Consider the following 20,471-nt stretch of genomic DNA (forward strand, 5'->3'; position numbering starts at 1 on the left):
ATGTATGCACATGTATAAGACACACATACACATACTTCTATTGGTAGTAATATCCATAAATATTTATACATATATTCAAATTAGGTTCATGCCTTTATCCTAAATGGCAGTGCTGGCTGTGAATTTCTGTATTCCACACATCAATAACTTCCAAGCTATTTGTACATTAACTTGCATACATTTTAAAACATATATAGCTCTTATAGGGCCATAAAAGTTTTAAACCACTTATTTTGCCGATCCACTTTAAGCAAATATTTCTGTCTAAATACAAGCCTGATAATTTTATCCTTACATTGTTAATGTGACATTGTAGAACAAAGTTTAATGCAATGTAACTTATTTAAGAGTATTAAAAAACTGCAAGTGAAAAAACACTCTTGCTTCATGTTTTGCTCACTACTTTCTGGTTGGTTGACCCCCATTTGACCCAGGGTCAAAGCAGGGGATTTAAAAAAAAAAAAGTTCATATTGTGCAATGTCACATATTGAATTATCTGGTTATATTAAAAGATAATACATTTCAATGTGTAAATGCTTGCCTGTAGCACCAATCCACACTGAAAAGCCACACTGAAGCATATAGGTTCATATCTTAGTAAGATACTGTTTATTTGTTGGACTCTATCATCTTAGAGGACTTTTCCATGCTAATTGATTCTGTGATTCTGTGAATAAAATTATGTATGTCACACAAAGACATAAAAGTTGATCTGCTCTTGCCAAATTCAGATATTGCTGGCGTCTCTCATCACTGCAACTGGGTTTGCAAGGCAGTGTTTCAGTGGGGAGCAGATACAGGGGTGGCTTCTCTGAGAAGCTGCCAGAAACTTCCCCCTGGTTTGATGGAGCCAGTGCCAGCCAGCTCCAGGATGACCCACTGCTGGCCAAGGCTGAGCCCATCAGTGACAGTGGTAGCACCTCTGGGATAACATAGTTGAGGGGGAAAAAAAATAAACTAATTGGGCAACTGCAGCCAGAAAAAAAGTGTGAAGATAGCAAGGGAAACAGCTCTGTAGACACCTAAATCAGCACAGAAGGAGAGGGAGGAGGTGCTGCAGACACCAGAGCGAGATTCCCCTTAGGCTGTGGGGCAGCCCATGGAGAGGCAGCCGAGCCCCTGCAGCCCTGGGAGGGACATGGGGATGGAGCCCATGGACAACCTCGTGACAAAACAGGTGGCTGTCCTTGGGAGGCTGTGACCCTTCCTGTGGGAAGCCTGAACTAGAACACCTGGCAACACCTGTGCCCCATGGAGAGAGAAGTCCACACTGGAGCAGGTTTTGTGTCAGGAGCTGTGACCCTGTGGGGACCCACACTGGAGCAGGCAGTTCCTGAAGGACTGCACTCCCTGAAAAGGAACCGTGCTGGAGCAGTTTGTAAAGAACTGCAGACCATGGGAAGGAGCCAGTATTAGAGAAGTTCTTGGAATACTCTCCCTTGGGAGGCAGTACACACTGGAGCAAGGGAAGAGCATGAGGAATCCTCCCCCTGAGGAAGAAGGAGCAACGTAAATGATGTGATTAACTGACTGCACCCAGCTCCCAGCCAGGGTCAACCCACCACAGCAACCCCCATGACAACTATTGTATAGCTTGTCCACATTTTCTTTCACTAATTTTAAAAATAACTTTTGCTAGTAGAAAAGATGGAATCAAAATCATGCTATTGGCAGAGCTGATTGATTTTTAAGGCTCTCTATTCATCAGTTTGGAAGGCAGGACTTCCAGAATGCAAGTTATATTCTGTAAACAAATTCTGCTGACACCACCTGCATAACAATTGTAGCATATGCTTAGAGAATGCCTGTTCATCCTTCTCTCTTTTCAAGAAAAAAAAAAAAAAAAGGTTGTATGGATATGATAAAACTGTTTCTTTTTGAAATACCACAGAACATCTGTCAATTAAACATCATGTGACTTCTTACCTGGCAAACAGCTACAGTAAAATCCACCAATCAAATCATGGCAATGGCCTCCATTTTTACAGGGCTTGGAAGAACATTCATCAATATCCGTGGAACAGTTTTTGTCTGACAGAAAAGAAAATTAAACATTAAAACTATAAATCATGCTGGGAAAGTAGAAAAGCTGCTTCACAGTGCAAGTGACAACTGCATAATTTAACTTTTCCAGGTTGGAAACACTATTTTATTTCTGCTTGACAGTTTTAAAACCAGAGATATTCATAGATCTTAGCTGATAGTTAACAAATAAAATATTCTAAAGAATAAATATGAGTAGTATTTGCACAAATGTCCTTTGTATATTCTAGCATCACAACTCAATACCATAATTACTAGAGCTTTATGCTACTTTGAAAAAAAAATGTTTTAGAGATTCAATAACAACCTTGGTAACAATAGCAAGTAAAAAAATATTTCTCAAGATTGCACTCATATTTCCAGAAGAATGAAGCCATTTCTCTGATCCAAGCAGAAACCCACAAGTTCACTCAGCTGTTTATTAATTTTTCTGCTTTTAAAGAGATTTAATTGAGCTGTAATTCCAACTTATTCAAATCTGAATTAACAAAAATATAGGCAAATATACAGAAGATATATAGGTGGAAAATTTAGAAGACCATCGAATGGGTGGCTTATGAAAATAATTAACTTATTTGACATACCAAATAAAATCCAGTCTCCTGTTTCTCTATTGTGCACTACATTAATTTAGGGCAATCCCTACCTAGGCTATCATAAATAATACTGAGATCTTTCTGAACAAAAATTGATCAAAAATAGGTGGGACAAATATCTGGTCTAGGAGCTCACACGAATACCAGAAGTTAAGCCAACGACAGAGAAGGAAAAGTGTGACTATCACTGATGTGAACAAACAGGATTTTGTTGGTGTTCTCTGTAGAAGTTATGGAAGGTTCCTTGCAACACTCAAATCAGATATACCAGATAGGTAATGCATCCCAGGGACCTCAGTCTAAGGAGCTGAATTAAAGGATCATGTGGGGTTTGGGGTTTCTGGGGTCCCTCTTGCATAAACAGAGCTTGGACAATTATAGATTTATTACAACAATAAATGCGTGGAAGGCAGAGGGTGTCACCTTGCATTTTTGTCTTTTTTGTTTTCCTTAATCATATGTACTATGATGTACTTTCAGCTAACATGTGAAAATAGAATGTACATAAAATTCAAATTAAATGGGCAGGAGAGAAAGTAAGGAGAATACAAAGGAAGGAAAAACCCAACATTTAGAGAAAGGTTTAAAGGGATGGAAGCAGAAGCTCAGAGACAAGGATAATGATAGAAACCAGGTAAGGCTGACATTTTGTGGAAAATGCTGCACAGTCACATACAATATACTGGATTTAATGATTAAATGCAGATCACAAATCCAGTAGAATCAGTTTAAAGGAACCTTAAATTTTCATAGCTTGTGAGTTTTTCTGTTGCTGCTTTGTTTTGCTGTTGTTTGTAAACAGCTAAAAGAACCAACAGAATCCTTAACAATGCAGGACTTGGACCCATAGGGCATTTAATTATAAAACAATTATAAATTTATTTTTTTTTAAAAGAATCGTCATTCAACAATTCAAAGATATCTGAATGGACTATTGGTAATTTTTCATGATATAGTGGAAAAGGTAACTACAAGTTACTTGATTCAAAGTTAAAGAGAAAAGTACTCTCTGACTATAAAGAAAGAAAAGAAAAAAACCTGGCTGAGAGCAGTCAAAATCCATGGAAAGGCAGAGGAGGGTGAACAACATAACAACAAAGGAATTCAGAAGAACTGAAAAGAATGTAGAAAATTTCTGATTTGAAACATGATAAAGAGTGAACATTTTACCTTAAAAAGGTAATTTAGAAAGCAGCTGCTTTCTATAAGTACACAAGGATAAACTTCCTTTTTGTGCAAAAAAGACACTGGATATTAGGAGACCAACATGGCACTTCCTGATTTTCAAAGCATCAAAAAAGCCCAATTGACAGAAAAGCAAATCAAGTTGTTCAGGATAAACTAAAAAGTACACCATAAATATGCAGGCATGAAATCAGACCAGTAAAAGCATGTAGCCTTTACAGGATGGTCAGGGTAACAAGAAATTGTGCTGTACATGCTTCATATCAAAGATGAGGGAAAGCTGTGGTTTGCCATCCAGTGAAGAAGGATGGCTGCTGATAATAGCAATCATGCAAAATTTTTCAGTGCTTCTTCTGCATCAATCATCAGTAAAAAGACCATCTGTAAAGCAGGTCACTATCATAATTAATACTTATGATTAAAGGGAAAACTTCAGTGTTGAATACAGAAGAAAAGCAGAAGAATTGTCAAATGAGTTAAATAGATTGACTGGTCTGATGGGCTATACCATTGGTATTAGTGAAGAAAAACTCAATAGTTTCCTTTGTGAACATATGAAAAATAGGTAAAGTATCTGAAGATTCAGTAAAATCAGCCTTTTGAAAAAGAATAAAAGACATGAAAATATAAATCCATTTGTGAAACTTCAATTCCTGGAAGAAATATTGGGAAAAGTTTTAAAGTGTTTGCTTGCAAGAACCTATAAACAGAAAAAAAAAAAAAAAAAAAAAAGAAAAATGGGTCCTATATAAGCAAATTGATTCCCTTCTACACTAAATTTACATACTTTGTGGATAACAATACCCAGTATCATATTTCATCCTCCTGTTCACTAATGTTTCTGCCATTTTTTTTTTTTTTTGTGAAATCTCAGTAATTGGTCTACATAGAAACTGCGAGAGAATATTATCAGATGAGTAAAAGTTTATGGAAAGCCCTATTCATCCATTAGTTTTCAGTGTTTTTTCTGCCAGACTGGATAAATGAATTGCACAGGTTTTGAAAGAAATTTACTGCCCATTCAATTCCACAAATTTTTTTTTCAGCAATCTAGGTGGTGGACAGTAAGCTTACTGATGGCAAGACAAAGATACATTGAAGAGCAGGATTAGAAGTCTTCTTTAATTTAAACCAATTGAAGATAGAATTTGATATAAAAAAATGTAATCCAATCAGAAGAGATGATACAGAAAATCACAAGTAGGAACAAACACCAGAATTTTGTTTTAAAACAAATAGTTTGCTGGTATACATAGAATAAAACACATCTAGCTAGAAGGATAAAATTATCTTTCCATTCTCATCTTACTGGAGTAAAGCTGCTTTTGAAGTGCTTTGCATTGTGCAGTTAAGTGCATCCAAGAAAACTGTGGGCCAAATGAGAGTCCATGTGAGCATGTAAGGAATGGCAAACAGCTCAGAGGCATGACCTTTTGGATGAACAAAATAAATGGGCCTGTAAAGTACAAATAATGAAAATTTGAATATGAATGTGATGGCAATCATAAAATAAAAAAGTACTTTTGCAAAGGTTGTCAGTTTGCTGTGTTTGTAGTAGACAGGGTGAGAAGTAATGAATTTAAACTGCAGTGAAATATTAGATAATAAGGAAATCCTTGCAATGGTTAGTATAACATCACACTGGAATAATTCCCCCAAGAAAATAATTGTTGGACTTCTTTAAGAAAATACATAGGTGAGAAAGCAACATAGTATAATATATGTCTTTTACTAGGATAAGAATAAAATAGATTATAGGTAGTGTTTTTTTCTAATAATTTGCAGGGCATAAATTCTGTTTATAACACTGAACGAGGTCCAAAGACTTATGTGTGTAATGAGCTGGATTGTCTGGAAACTTGCTTTCCCTTATGGTAAAGGTCTTAAGTTACTTGGTGTGTTATAACTGTGATCTGATTTTGGAATCTAGTGCTTCTATCCAAATCTGTGTCTCTATTTCTTCATCAAAACAAATTTCTACATTAGTGGTATAAGAAAAAGGTGAGCCCAGGCTTGCAGAAGACAAGAGGAGCAGGATAAAAGTGTAACACTAGCAGAAAGAGATGAGCACATTCTTCCTGCACACCACAAATATCCATGGTTGAAATTACAGAGGGACAGATACTAAGGCCTACCCCTCCAAGGAAAGCAGCACAGCTTTTGGCACATTCAATCTGAATTCAGTCCTCAAATTTTTCTCATGAGAAAACCATGATGAGGCAAATGAGGAATTTTATACTTCCTGAGTCTCTTTTTGTGTAGGCAAATGTGAAAAGTCCTCACTCTATTATTTCAACACTGACTTTTAAACAGATACCTCATTTCCACTCTCATTTCCTTTCCTGTATTTCCTTTCCACAGGAACCAAGCCTATGCACCAAGTGAAATCTTGTGATAACTTTTGTTCAGCTAAACTGTGCATTTTTCAATGTACTGCAGGTCACATCTGGTCACTTGTAGTTTTCAGATACAAGCAGAGAAAAAAACATGCAGATTATAGCTACTGAACTGTAGCTGAGCTGTATGTGGGGAAACAAAAGCAATTTGAAAGGAGCTCCTGAAGATCTCAGCGTATGAGCACTATTGCAGTGCTGTGAGAAAGAAAAAAACTCAGATGTATTTAAATGAAAAAAAACTGAACAGTGATGTGTGAAATACCTCTTCATAAAACATTGATTAGAATGTTCCATATTTAAAAATAAGTGGGAAGGATGCAAGAAAAGCTACACAATTTATTCAACAACTGAAGAAAGCATGCTGTCGGCAGAGGCTTAAAGAGCTCCATCTGTTTCATTTAGAAGGAACAAAACCAAAAAGTGACTTGATTACAGTGTGAAAGTATCTTTACAAAGAGAAAATACTTGAGTAGCAAGAGCTTTTTCATTTTGTGTTGAAAAGGTAATGAGATGTAACAGCTCAAAGTTGAAGACAAAAATTTAAATAAAATATTTAATATAAACTTTTAAATCTGATGGTGATTACTACTAGGAAAAAATGCCAGTGAAATTCTGGCTTCTTTTCATACGTTCAAATCAGGATTGAATGCTTTTGAATTTATTGTGTGCTTTAATCAAAACTAGAGTAATTAGGTTCAGTACAAGGTGGTTAATGGCCAACATTAACTTCCTTCTGGTACACAGACCTAATTTAGAGCATACAATCAGCAATCTATGGATTGCTAGAAGACTTGAAGAATAAATACACTCATCCTGCAGCCCTCTCTGTGTCTTTCCTGGGAAAATATCAAAAAATTTAGTGAGACAGCTGACAGTATAGCCCACCCTGAGGCATCTGGGCTCTGTAGCATCACTGTCATCATGTGAAATGTGTATATCCTCTTCTTGGAGGTTTTGGAGGTTACTAGGATAACTACGTGCAAGGTATTGCTCTGTTGTTACCAGTCCAAATAGCCAATGCTATTCCATTACTTGCCTGGCCACCAATGTGCCAAGGGAAAAAATATATATATTTTTATGAAAGTTGTGTCAGCAGTTTTAAAAAACATCATTCTGCAATTAACACATTTCCCCTCCTGCCTCAACACATTCAGTAGTGTCCAGTGAACTCAGTGTTTAAGTGATGAGAGTGAAGCTGTGGTGCAGTGTTCCCACTATCACTGCAGCCCTGGTGCCCATAGACATGGCACTGCCATTGTTAGCCACTGCTCAGGCTCAAGCTCAGAGCAAGGGCTCAGGACTTGTCTAGTGGCCAGGTTGGGGTTTGATCCATAGAAACATGGGACGGTTTAAAAATGACCTTACAGATCATTTAGTGCCAACCCCCTGTGATGAGCAGGAGCACTTTCCATGAGAACAACTTGCACCATGCTCCAACCTGGTCCTGAATGCTGCTGGGGATGGGGAATCCACAGAAAATAAAGAAAAAAAATATCGTGACAAAGACAAAAGCCAAAGAGTAAACAAAATAAAGTCAGCAAGTTACTGAAGGTGGCACTGTGTTTGACTCCTATTTAGTGTGGTCATATCAAAACTGATAGTGTCATCCCTTCTACAGCATGGCTCTATCAAAGCAAAGGATGTTACAAGACAATTGTTTCATTGTCTAAAAAAGGCAACCCAGTATATACTGATAAATATATTTTAGAATCAAAAACTCCAGTATTATGCTAGTTGGTATTGCAGAGGCAATGTTGAACAACAGACTTTTTCCAACATCAGTGATTCAGTGGATTTCTTTTTCAGAAGAGGAATAATATATTAGAAAAAAAAAAAAAAAAAAAAAAAAAACCCTGAGCACACTCTGAATATAACCATTCTTATCTAAGATGCCACTTCTATTTCTCAAATTCATTAGCAAAATGTCTTTAAGGGATGAAATATGTGCACTGGGGAAGTTGCTTGTAGGTTGATTTTTTTTTTTTGTGTTCGAGTTTATTCACTGATTGCACAGGTCATTACAGAAAATTAAGTCCTAACAGGTTTCTTGAGACAATTATAGCAAAAATTTTGATTGAAATTGTCTTAACAACCATATGTTATTTTTCAGGTGTACTCACAGGTAAAAAGTAAAAGTGGTGCTCACTCTTCTGGCATATTACTGTTCATTTTATGGTGTCATCAATGACATTAAAGTAGAAAAAATATGAAGTTAAGGAAAAACGAGGTTTATTTTCCACAGTATCTCAGGAAGACTAAAAATTTCAGCCACATATTCCATTGTCTTCTTTCTGTGTTTTTATCTCTGTATGAGCTTTTCTTGACATGATTGTTTTTTCCTTTTTTATTTGATAAGAACCTCCTGGCAACTGGCAACTGACAACATTTTTCAAATTGAAAATCAAGCCTATTCATATAAAATGATTATTTTCCAATTTATCTAAAAGTAATTAAGTACATAGTCATGCCCAAAAAAAATTTAAGGGATGTTCTACATACATTATATTATGCATGACAGTTGGAATCACTACTAATAAACCTACCATTATAACTGAAATAATAGGGATAAACTGGAATACAAAAAAAAAAAAATCTCCTAGCACCTTCAGAAGAGCAAAGATAAAGTTAATTCCACACAAGCTAATTAAAGTTTTGATTGAAGAATTAACTTATCTTTTGTCAGGTGTTTCCAACTATTATTATTCTCCCTCTAATTTAAACCAATCCTGATAAGTATTTGCAGGTGGAATACTATTGGAGAAAGGTGCTATTTGATTTCTCACATAAAAACTGAGCAACTTTGTTTATATTTAAAATTACTGGTAAAAAAAGGCAACTGATTTTCTTTTCTTTCATTCAATTCATTAATTTTATGTATTATTTTATCTTAAACCTTATGTAAAGTAATTTGCAGCATGATGAAACTCAAACAGATTTTTATGCACTCTACTGAATTTTTTCCCATTCAGGTGTTCTAACCTGAATTCTTTCCAGGGAAAGCAGGTACAATAAATATTCTCTAATAACTCATAAATACATAGTGAATACATTTCCATGCATACCTAAATGTTGTTTATTTTCCAGTATGTTAAGTTTGCACACCCCACTGTGGGAAGCCTGCTCTCAGCAGCCTGCCATTTACAGTGTTTGTGGGATCAGCAGCCTTTTTGGGTAAAGGTCGATCTCTCAGGCCAGTTTTTCACCTTTTAATAGTTTGGGACAGAGCTTTTTATGATTAATGAGGCAAAGAGGATGTAGTGACTCAAAAATTTTTTTCCTGTGCAGTTGTCCTGATAGTAACTAGAAGCATCTATGTCAGGCAAAATGTGCCTAAAATAGAACAGCTTTTGCAGGTTTACTGAAAACAAAGCTTAGAATACCACAGGAAAAGAATGCACAGAAAAGATTTTCAAAAGCCCAGAGAAAGATATTATCCTATGTCTTGTGATGGCTTGAGCTGAGCTGCAAGGCTTTGCACATCCTTGTATAATTTTGGTTTTCAAATGTTCAGCATTGCAGTACCAACTTGCTTAGCCACAATATCCACAGAATTCAAAAAGCCCAATAGTATGAGACAGAGGAAACTATGTAGATTTGATCTTTAGAAAGCATATTAAATAGCTCACATATTTACTTAGTCTCTTGTGTAAACTTAAGTGAATATGTGACTGATAACAGATTCTGAATATTAATTCATATTGTCTCATTATAATGATAAACATTAATGGGACATGGGCAAAACTTAGATGAGGGATTATTTTACACATAGAGAATTCATCTGGACCATGATATAAGTGAGGAAGACAGATTAGGAATCTCATGCATATAAACTATAACTACAAAATTTAGTGCTAGGTGATGCAGTAAAAATTGAAATAATGTTTTTTTCTACCCAGTATTCACTGGTGTCACATTGGTAGCATAGGATTCATCCATATACATGAAAAGCTTTGAAATCCTTTAAATTAATAATTAAATAAATAAATAATTTAATTCATCTCTTCCAACATTTAATATAGGAAAAGGGTTTGTGATTGAAAAAATATAATCCCATCATTCATTTAAGATTAAAAACCCAGGCTTTCTCATCCAAAACCACTGAATGACAGAGTTCTTTAGTTCAAACTACTTATATTACCAGAGAAAATCCACTCAAATAATTACAATGGTCAGTAATCCTACCTCATAAAACTGCCTCCTCCTTCTGTATCCATGAATTCAACACCCTCCCATTGATGTTTTAATTCGAGGTTTCTTATTAGCTAATGGACTAAAGATGTTCAATATTAAAATTCCCTGCTTCACTTCTTTTCAGGTTTGGATGTGTTAAGCAAGACTTTTTCTAATTTTTGAAGCTGGCCAGTTTAACAGACTTGGACTGCTTTTACCTATCTCAACTTCCAGATGTTCTCAAAACTCCTCTAATTGGCAAAATCAAATAAAATACCTTGAGGGAAGGAGGTAGCAGTTCTGCCATATGTTCATTTGTCCAGTAGCTCTTTACTACAGGATAATTACTGTAATCCTGTGTGTGTAGATTACCACAGGAGGGCATTTGAGAGCAACCTTTGATTGCAGAGAAAGTATTTGCCTGGTCTTTCTCAGGATTTGCCTGTCTTGGACAGAGTTAAGGAAATTCTATGCAGCAAGTTCCAAAGGCTGCCATAATTCTGGTGCTCACCCCTTCAGCAACAAACAATTCAGCTGGCAGGAGAAGCTGGAAGAGGGTTCCCTCAAGACCCACCCAGATGTTTTGGGTGTGCCTGTCCTGCTGGCTTTCCTCAGCAGGAGAGAGTTGCTTCCACCATCCAGCCCTGCTCCCATTGCACTCAGGCACTGCCTCTTTTCCTGTTCTCAGGGAAGGACAAAGATCCATCACCTGTGGAGCCCCACAGCCTGGTTCAAGGGGGATTCATCCTAGGCCATTCAAGGTGTCTCTCCTGTCCAATGCTGCCCTTCCATCAGGGCTTTAGTCCACAAATCATGTAATCCCTATCAGAATTGATGTTCTCATGCACAGACAGTAAACAGGAAAGGAAGCAAACAACCAGGCCTAAGACAATTTTGTACCTGACCAGCTAAGATGATAAAGATAAACTTTTTTTGAAATTGCTTTTAATATGATAGGAAAACAAAAGTGTGTAGAAAAGAAAATAAAAGGCAAAAATCAGTCTTATACATTTAGTGGACATTTTCAAATGCTACTTTCTTGATCAAGTCTCATCAGAAAGCTGCAAGGTGTGATTGACAGCATGTTAGCAGATCTGTTGATGGACTTTGTAACATGTGCCATCATCAGAGCTAATTGTTATCAGCTAACTGCTTTGTTTATTGTGCTTTTCTACATTAATGGTGGAATCTCTACATTGCTTAAAAATTGAGTGGATAAGAATTTTATATATATACACACTTATGTTTCTTTTAACCCTTAAATAGCTTTTGAGTGTATCACTGTTACTATAGCAATATCTTTGAATGCCATTTATATAAATCTTAAAACTCAGAAGAACATGGAACACTCTTTTGCCACTGTTGGCCTTTTGTAGAAGATAGAAGCCAAATATCCAGTATTTTGCACCATAGACTCTTTCTAGAGAGGCTGAAGCAGTTGTTGGAAGGCTTGGAAAGAGCAGACCTAATGACATCCACAATGACTGACTGTGAATTAATTGTACAAAAAGCATGAACACAGATGATACTATTCAGTGTGATCAGGAGGATTGTCATCCCTACTTCTAATTCCAGTCAGTAGGCTGGCTTATTTGTTTTTGTGGGAGCTGTCCTGTCTCACGAAAAAAAGCCAATATAAAGTGAGATAAACAGTGTATTAGTGATGGAAAGTCTCTCACATAGGAAACGCAGGAGAAAACTGAGTTTTTTTCATATGACCCCATTATGCAGTTATGTGAACTTCTATGACCTCAATATAGGCCTCAAGGTATCCATAAAAATCTACTTATAAATCACTAGTAACTTTTTTACTGTTCACAGGTCCTGAATCGTACTTTTCTTGGAATGAGCAAGGATGGTACGGCAAACTGTTTATATCAGTATGAATTTGGGATAAAGAGTTCCTCCTAAGGAACACACACTCTGCACAAGGCTTCCTTAGTGACACACATTGATTTGTAGCTCTGGTTCTACAATGTGGACTCCATCACATCCCAATACATGATGCTGTTTTTGCAAATGAACAGCTTTCACTGCATTACCCCATTCAAACTGTTAACAGCCTATTGCCAAAAAGTTAGACATTTTTCATTTTGATTCTAGCAGTACAGGAGAAAGTTTTAAAAGCTTCTTCTTTTAAAATGGTTGCATTAAACTTCTATCTATAGTAACAAATACTTTGTAATCATCTCTGTTATTTTCAAAATTGATGCAAAATAGACATACTATGCAAGCTCATGACAGCAAAACCAGTTACCAAAGCAAAAAGAATAAGATCTTACAGGAAATATATCACATCTCAGCTTTTTTATGCTGAATAACATAAGAATATTTTTGCATGAAGCAAGAAAACTCACAGATGTTGGTTGCAATTGCAACTATCATTACTTTCACAGATTCTAAATCTCTGTATATTGTCTTAGATTCCTTATGTCCCATCTTCCTACTTTCAACCATTGACAAAATATGAATGAAGAATTTCTAAACTGAATGTCACTGGTGTTACTACCAACCTGAAATGCTCTAATTGGAGCTAACTTAATTTTGCCTCCTCATCCTTCACTGTTCTACTGCTTTTTTGACTTCTCATTTCTCCATAACAGATCTCTTCCTTTTTTTTTTTTCCTTTAATCTCCACTGTCCCCCCACAGTTTGAGCTCTCTGGAAAAATATGTTTGGCTTTTTATTACAAGATCCACTAACAGTGTATGATTTCATAGACTGCCACTGCTTGTGTTCCTGTTACCACTCATGACTAAAGCTGCTCCATTTGCCTCCCTGAAATCAGCAGCTGAAAGTCAGTGTTCAGTGCCTGACATTGTTCTTTGGATGGCATATTTTGGAGACAGTTTTATTGATTTCCCTATGATCCCTTTAGCTGCTTCTGGCAAAAAATAGAGCCTTGAGGACTCTTCCTGATGCAAAAGCTATTTTCTTAAACCTGTTAGACATACAAATAATTGTGCAACTTACAAGAATTTATCATAAGGGTCTGATGGCACCTCTCTTAAAGAGAACAAAGTGCCATTTTACTAAAATTGTGTTCTTGTTACCATCTCAATCAACTATAGCTGTGATAAATCTTCTGAAAAAAAATTAGCACCAGCTATCTGCTCACCTATGTTTCAGGGACTAAGTGTTTTTGAGAAATTTTTTCATCCATGCAAAATACAGTTTTGCTTTCCATACACAAAATTCTTTCATTTTTTAATCATATTAGTAGGGAAATTAAAACAGACTAGCAATCACACAGAACCCGGAGTTGATTTTATTTTTAATAATGCTAAACCACTGAACAAAGTGCAATTAATTTCACAAAAGAAAATAAATAGTTTAACTATTTCATGTCTTTTCCAATTTAAGAGAAATCTTACCAGTGAATCCTGGAGGACAAGCACAGCTGTAGTCTGCAACCAGGTCTAAACAAGTTGAATTGCTTTTACAAAAGCCATAAGTGCACTCATCAAAGTTGATTTCACAGTTCAGGCCTTCAAATCCTTGGAAATAAAACCAAAGAGCTATGCATTATTCAGCTGTATCTGTACTTTATTTTTCTAAAGCAATGTCTTTAGGTGCCTTGTTTTCAATTTACTCTTGTAAAAAATGATCTTGAATCCTTATGGAGAGATTGTTCGAAAAGTTTTTTTCTGCTCTGTCATTAATAGGAAAGTGCAATTTTTTTCTGTCAAATGTACTTTAAAAGGAGCCAATAAATGAAAGCACATTTTTAGGATTCAGTATGTTCATTAATCTAGTTCAACTTTTGGTTGAGCAGAGACTTAAGAATATATGCATCTGCTGCCATTTTGACAACGTTATAGATGAAGTGAAGACGGGATTTGGACATCTGCTGTCAAAATAAAAATCAACTCTTAAAATCTCTTTTAAAATCAGTTCTCAAATAGCTGATTTTCTACTTTTCCTTTATTTGTTTTACAGAACCCCAGAATTATCAAGGTTGCAAAGACTTTCCAGATCATCCAATCCCACTGACAATCCAGCATCACCACAATCACCCCTGAACCATCTCCAAAAGTCACACAGCTCTGAAACACTTCCAGAGATGGTGACTTCACTGCCTCCCTGGGCAATTATTCCAGATTATAACCACTCTTTCAGTGATTTTTTTTCTTAGCTCTTAACATCTAATCTGAGCCTCCCTTGACAAAATTTAGGGCCATTTTTTCAGCAGAGACATGGCAGAAGAGACAGACGCCCACTTCAATAAAACCTCCTTTCAGCTGTGGAGAGCAGTGAGGTTCCCCTGAGCCTCCTTTTCTCCAGACTAAACAACCCCACAACAACTTCTATCAAACGCAGAGGCCCAACAGTGGTTTTTTGCAGTTGAAATTGCTGTAAAATCTCCTCTCCAATATCTGACATTTCATGCTCTTGTAAGTGCATTCTAATTCATGGTCATGCTACCAAATGAGTGTCATTAGTGCTGTCACAGGCCATGGCTGCAGGAAGACCATGACTAATGCAAAGCTATTGGTACCCTCAGTGCAAACTATATTCCTGTAATTTCTCAAACTGACCAGGGAACCAATTTCTACTGATCCCTAAGTCATAAAACTCTAGAATTACCCTTAATTCATTAATAATGTATAAAATAACGGTTCTTATTTGCATTTTAAGTTTAATCAGACCCATGTCTCACAGGTAACAAGTAACCCACAAAATCAGCAATGTGGATGCCATGTTTTTTTTGGTTTTTTTTTTTTTTTTGTATAAGCTGGTCAAGCAGGCTTAAACAACAAAATTATCTTTTCCAAGGTTAATTTCCAGCTATCTTCCAATATCTGTTTTGACTTCTAATTTAAACTAACTGATGACAAAGGCTGTACTTAGGAGAATTATGTGTGGAAATTTCATTTCATATTATCAGTTTCTGATCACTACTGGAATGTCTGCATTAATGCATACATGCATGAAATATTGTCAGCTCTGAAATCAGCTACCATGAGTCCATGTTTAGAAAACAGTATAATTTGATGATTAAAATAAAAAATGATTAAAACATATAACATACCAGTTTATAAATTATTACCTTAGCTTTATTTTTAACCAAAAATCCATTTTAAAATATTCATAATAAACCCATTTGTGAAAGTATTTCAGAAAGAAACTTTAATTTTAAATGTTTTAAAACATTTTGGCATTTCTTTGACTCATTTTTTACTGAAATCACTAATTTTTTCCATACAGTTCTGATAACAACAAGCAGTGTGCATTTTAAAAGAAACAGACAACAGGTGCTGAAAATCATATTATTTTTGTCTGTGAAAGTTCTAATAGATTTTTTTAGTGATGGCCTAATAAAGTCATTATGATCGTTGTAGCTTGCTATGATCGGTCAGAAATCTGCATATTATCAAGGAAGGTAAAAATATTTTTGTTAATTATTGATGGCATTTTCCATGGAATTAATGTACTCCCCATTATTGTTTTCTCCACTGCTTCAAACTTTGCTAAAATCATTATGTTCTGTCTGAGAAAATGTAGCATTTACAAGTTTATCTTTCTCCATTCTTAATTTGCCTTCAATCTTAATGATCGTGATTGTTTTGGTGGACATGTTTTGGGCAAAGATGCCAACATGACTTTGGAAAGGAATCAACTTCCATAGAAAAGAAGTTTTAGCAATGGCTTTGAAGCCTGTCAAGAAGATGTTTTGCAAACTGCAGGCAGTTTTGAAAATTGTCAAAGATAATAAAAATAAATTATTTTAAACAAGTTACCTTCAGGGCAAAAGCAATCATAGCTGTTGACATCATTCTGACAAACAGCACCATTCAAGCAGGGAGCTGAATCACACTCATTCATTTCTGTTTCACAGTACTGGCCTGAAAAACCTGAAAATGAATTAAGATAAGTTTTCATTTTGTCATTATGTATACTATTATCATGAAACTTGTATTTCTAATGGTGTTCTTTATGTAAAACCCAGAGGTCTTATAATCCATATTTAGCTGGAAAACGAAAATTTAAGTCAGATTTTCTATATTTTATTTACAAAAAAATAATTTTTATTAATTTCTTATTCACTATTACATAGGTATCTTTATTGATGAAATAAAGCAATGAATCAATTAGGAAATGCTTCTAGAATGCAAGAAGACATTCATAGCTGTATTAAAACAATGTAGAGATTATCAAGTGTTTTTCTTGTATTAGAGTAATTCTAGTATATTTTTTATGTAATCACAGAATGTTTTAGGTTGGACTGACCATAAAGATTAATTAGTTCCAAGCCCTCTGCCAGGACCAGGGACACCTTCCACTAAACCAGGTTGCTCAATACCTTTGTTAAAATTTTGCCACATCACTATGAGGAAGAGTACCTAGATTATATTCTGTGTTGTCTTTATTGCTGTGGAGAGTGACAAAATGCAGAGTAGTAACACAATGAGGCACAGCAAAGATGTGCTGCACAAGTCAGGACATGTGAACTCAGCACAGCTCAGCTATGGCACAGGAGACTGTGGGGTTTGTTTCTAAAGGAAGGAAAGGGCACATCATTAGAACAAAAAAATGAGGGCTGCTTAAACTTGCATAAGGAAAGAGTAGCTCAGTTTTTTTCATTTCTTACAGGTACTTTGAGACACTGTACAGGTGCCAAAGCATCAGCAGTGGGAGTTCAAGGGGGTCCTGACAGCAGAGGAACACTGGGACAGAAATTGTTTAGAAAAAATTAAATTAACTTTCATTGTGAGGAAGCAGGGCAGAGTTACCCACTTGCCCCTAAGTTACATGTGCTAATTGAAGACAAGATGAATTGTGATTTTCATAAATAGCAACCAAAGGTGAAAGATTTAATCTGAAGTATAATGGAGAATTATTCTAAAGGGCATACAATGTGAATCAAGACCTATATATTTTAATTTGTTTAGGTGATGCTCAATGTCAAAGAAACTTTGACAGGAGGGGATTTAGAAAATTACTGACGCCAATGAAATAAACTCATACTTTATACAATTAAAATATAAAATTCAGAGAAGAAAATATAAAGAAGAAGAAGAAAAAGCTGTTTTGCATGTGACTGTATTAAAACACTGCAGGACAGATTATTTTTTCCTGTGCTTTAGAGCATTATGACCTTTATCAAAACAAAAGTGGTTAGGCATAGCTTACAACCTACTTTAATTTAACTCTTACACATGATTTTTTTTAAGTTTTAACAAGTTAGAATTGATTTGTAGAAGTTATGTTCTTTTGCAAATGTTAGTATCTAACACCTTTAACTAAGAAATATCTACCTAGTTGGAAACTAACTCAGATTTGAAACTTAACTATATGAAATAAGATTTGTTCAGTTATTTTTTTTTAAAAAGGCTAGAAAATTAACAAGTACAGAAGGACAGAAAACAGCACTTCATTCTTAAACATAGAAAAAAATACTTTTTCAAGCTGTTCTCTATTTTTTAGCATTTATGTCTATTCATAAATTATTTTGGAAAAACAACACCTTGTAGAGAACTTCTTAAAGGAGCTATTGGGAAGCATATTAGGTCACTTTTGAAATAAATACTTTGCATTTCTATAGGTCTTACTGATAACATTAAAATGTTTTAGGAACTACTGCTGCCATTTCAGGATCAGAAAAAATCCATGTATTTTGATCCTACCACGTGAACAAGGACAAAATCTGAGCCATGACCAGGTTACCCTTTCTTGGGAGAGATGTAAATATCCAGAAATTGCACCTGACGTTCTGAGAATTTGTGTTAGCAGGACTAGCAGGCCAGGGGAAATATCACAGGGGAAAATATAGCTGCAGGTAGCAGAAGCTAATTTGTAAAGATTTTCATTGCATATTTTACTCCATTGCTGTTTTGTAAACTTATGGATTGGAAGGGAAGAAATGAAAGGCATAACTAGAATCTGTCTTAAATAGAATTTAGTGCATACTGTGTGAATTATCTACTCTGAAAAAGCTGAAAGGAAAACACATTGATAGAATTTTATTTCTTCTTATCACATTTTTAATATATCCTGACGACAGAAAACAATATAAATGTAGTTTGTATTTATCTTAAATTGTTTCTGCTGAAGTAAAATTACTAATATAATATAATATAATATAATATAATATAATATAATATAATATAATATAATATAATATAATATGCTTTGATTATGTTTATTTCTTGCTGATCAACATGCCAACAAAAGACACTTCTTTCACAAATATTAAGTAACTCAGTTAATGGGCTGAAAGTACATGAGGGAAAATAAGCTTCATTTGTATTATTTTTAAATCAAGGATGGGTTGAGGAATGCTTTTAGCTGCCTTATAATCCATGTATTCATACTTAATTGCTTGTGAAATAATAACATTGTTAGGCAATAAAATCGAAGAAAATATTCAATTAAAATATAAATATTTCTGCATTTTTATGATACAAGTTAACCAGTTCCATACAGATGAAAATATGTAAATAAATGTCTGTATAAGTGCTCCAAATCTTTGTGTTCTGCCCTCTGATGTCATAAGATGACTTTGGCAGAGCCAACACAGTGCTCTATGAACCAGGAAAAAATTCTGTTTCTTCATCCATTCAGCTCCTCTCTCCATTAGCCAATGATAAGGGATATCAGAGCAATATCTAGTCCTGAATAAATATTTCCATGCAGTCAAATGTGTCCCATATATAAATCCTTTCAAACAGTTGAGAGAATCTTTATGGGAATATTTTTTGTAAAAATATATTGATATTTTTGTTGGTTAATCTAGAGTTTCTGGGGTCAAAACTGGAAAAAACATATAATTATTTACTAAGGATATAATTACTTTCACACACACTGCAGTAAATATTTCCAGCTTTCAGGTTTTATAGCTCTTTATTTGGGCTTCCTCTTCATTGAGGATAAGATCTTTATTTCCACTGGCACTAGCCAGTTTCCTTATGTAATATAAATGTAAGATAAAACATAAACAGTCAAGAAAAGTAATAAGATTTACTGGGAAGTAATTTTGTGAAAGTGGCGTTGTTTGCAGGACTCTTTTACATATATGAAATTGTTTTAAAAATAGAGTAAATTTCATAGGGTTGTAGATATTCTGTTAAAATATATATGCAGTTATCTGGCTCATAAACATATTTCTTATGTCAAAGCCTTAACACTATCTTCTTTCCAGTCACCTATTATTAAGGAATAAATCATATAAAGAAAAATACTTTCCGTGTGTCATAAATAATTTTAGAAATTCTGGATCAAATCTAAAAAAATCAATTGTTTCAATAGAAATATGGAATAAATATGAGTTTCTAATATTTATAGATGCCTGAGAATTATGATTCTGCATTCTCATTCTTAGCAGAAAGTCCGTAATGAAAGAAAAAGGGATCTGCATTATGAATATATCAGAAAAGTGGGACATAACATCCCTGGATGCTTAATCAACTGGATCTAATCCCTATTCACTAATGGCAAGAAATCTTTGCTGTTAAATTTTGTTTTTAATAATACATGAGTTTGTAGGAATGAAACAACATCTGTCTAACTTTTGTATGGCTCTGTTAGCTTCTGCTAAATTTTACCAACACAAATGTGGTCTAGGATCATCTAGGAGTTTGAATTCAGACACTCTACATCAAAGTAATAATTTTATATAGTGGTAAGACTCCTAGACATTTTTAAAGGATGAAAGCATAAAAGTGGAAAATATTTTATGTTACAATCTTTAAAGTCTCAAATCTTAAAATGTCAAGTTAAGCCAGTTATTGAAGTAGATTATATGTGAAACTCTTGCACACAGTTTATGCATTGAAAAACAATGTGCATTGGGAAACTGAACTGTCTACACCTCAAGTAATGATGTGTGAACTGTTCTTGTTGAGATCACATTTTTTTATGTCTTTGTTCCAAAAGAAGATCACTTCTTTATTAAAAATCTTTCCTGAGGTCAAACAGCAGCTCAGTCTCCAGAGCTGTTTGGATTTTAGGCAAACAAATGTCACAGTATTTTGCATTTCAAATGCATATTGGCAAAACAAAAGGAAGGATCTCATCAGAGAAAAGCATTGCTTTTTCAAGAAGATGTAAAGAAGAAGTGCCTTTCAGTAAGAACCTTCA

The 20,471-nt window shown here is 34.9% G+C and overlaps 1 protein-coding gene across 1 annotated transcript in view; it reads right to left on the reverse strand.

The window, feature by feature from the left end:
- The window catches only part of EYS (eyes shut homolog), a gene marked incomplete at its 5' end in the record, with an annotated part of 591,920 nt that overhangs the window by 492,584 nt on the left and 78,865 nt on the right, over positions 1 to 20,471 (reverse strand). Inside the window, 2 exons of the mRNA XM_079298292.1 lie at positions 1,928 to 2,032; positions 13,766 to 13,888. Coding sequence (XP_079154418.1) covers positions 1,928 to 2,032; positions 13,766 to 13,888 — 228 coding nt within the window. The remainder of the gene's footprint in view (positions 1 to 1,927; positions 2,033 to 13,765; positions 13,889 to 20,471) is intronic.

The sequence above is a fragment of the Erithacus rubecula genome (assembly GCF_903797595.1).
Source record: "Erithacus rubecula genome assembly, chromosome: 2".
In the NCBI taxonomy this organism is placed as follows: Eukaryota; Metazoa; Chordata; class Aves; order Passeriformes; family Muscicapidae; genus Erithacus; species Erithacus rubecula.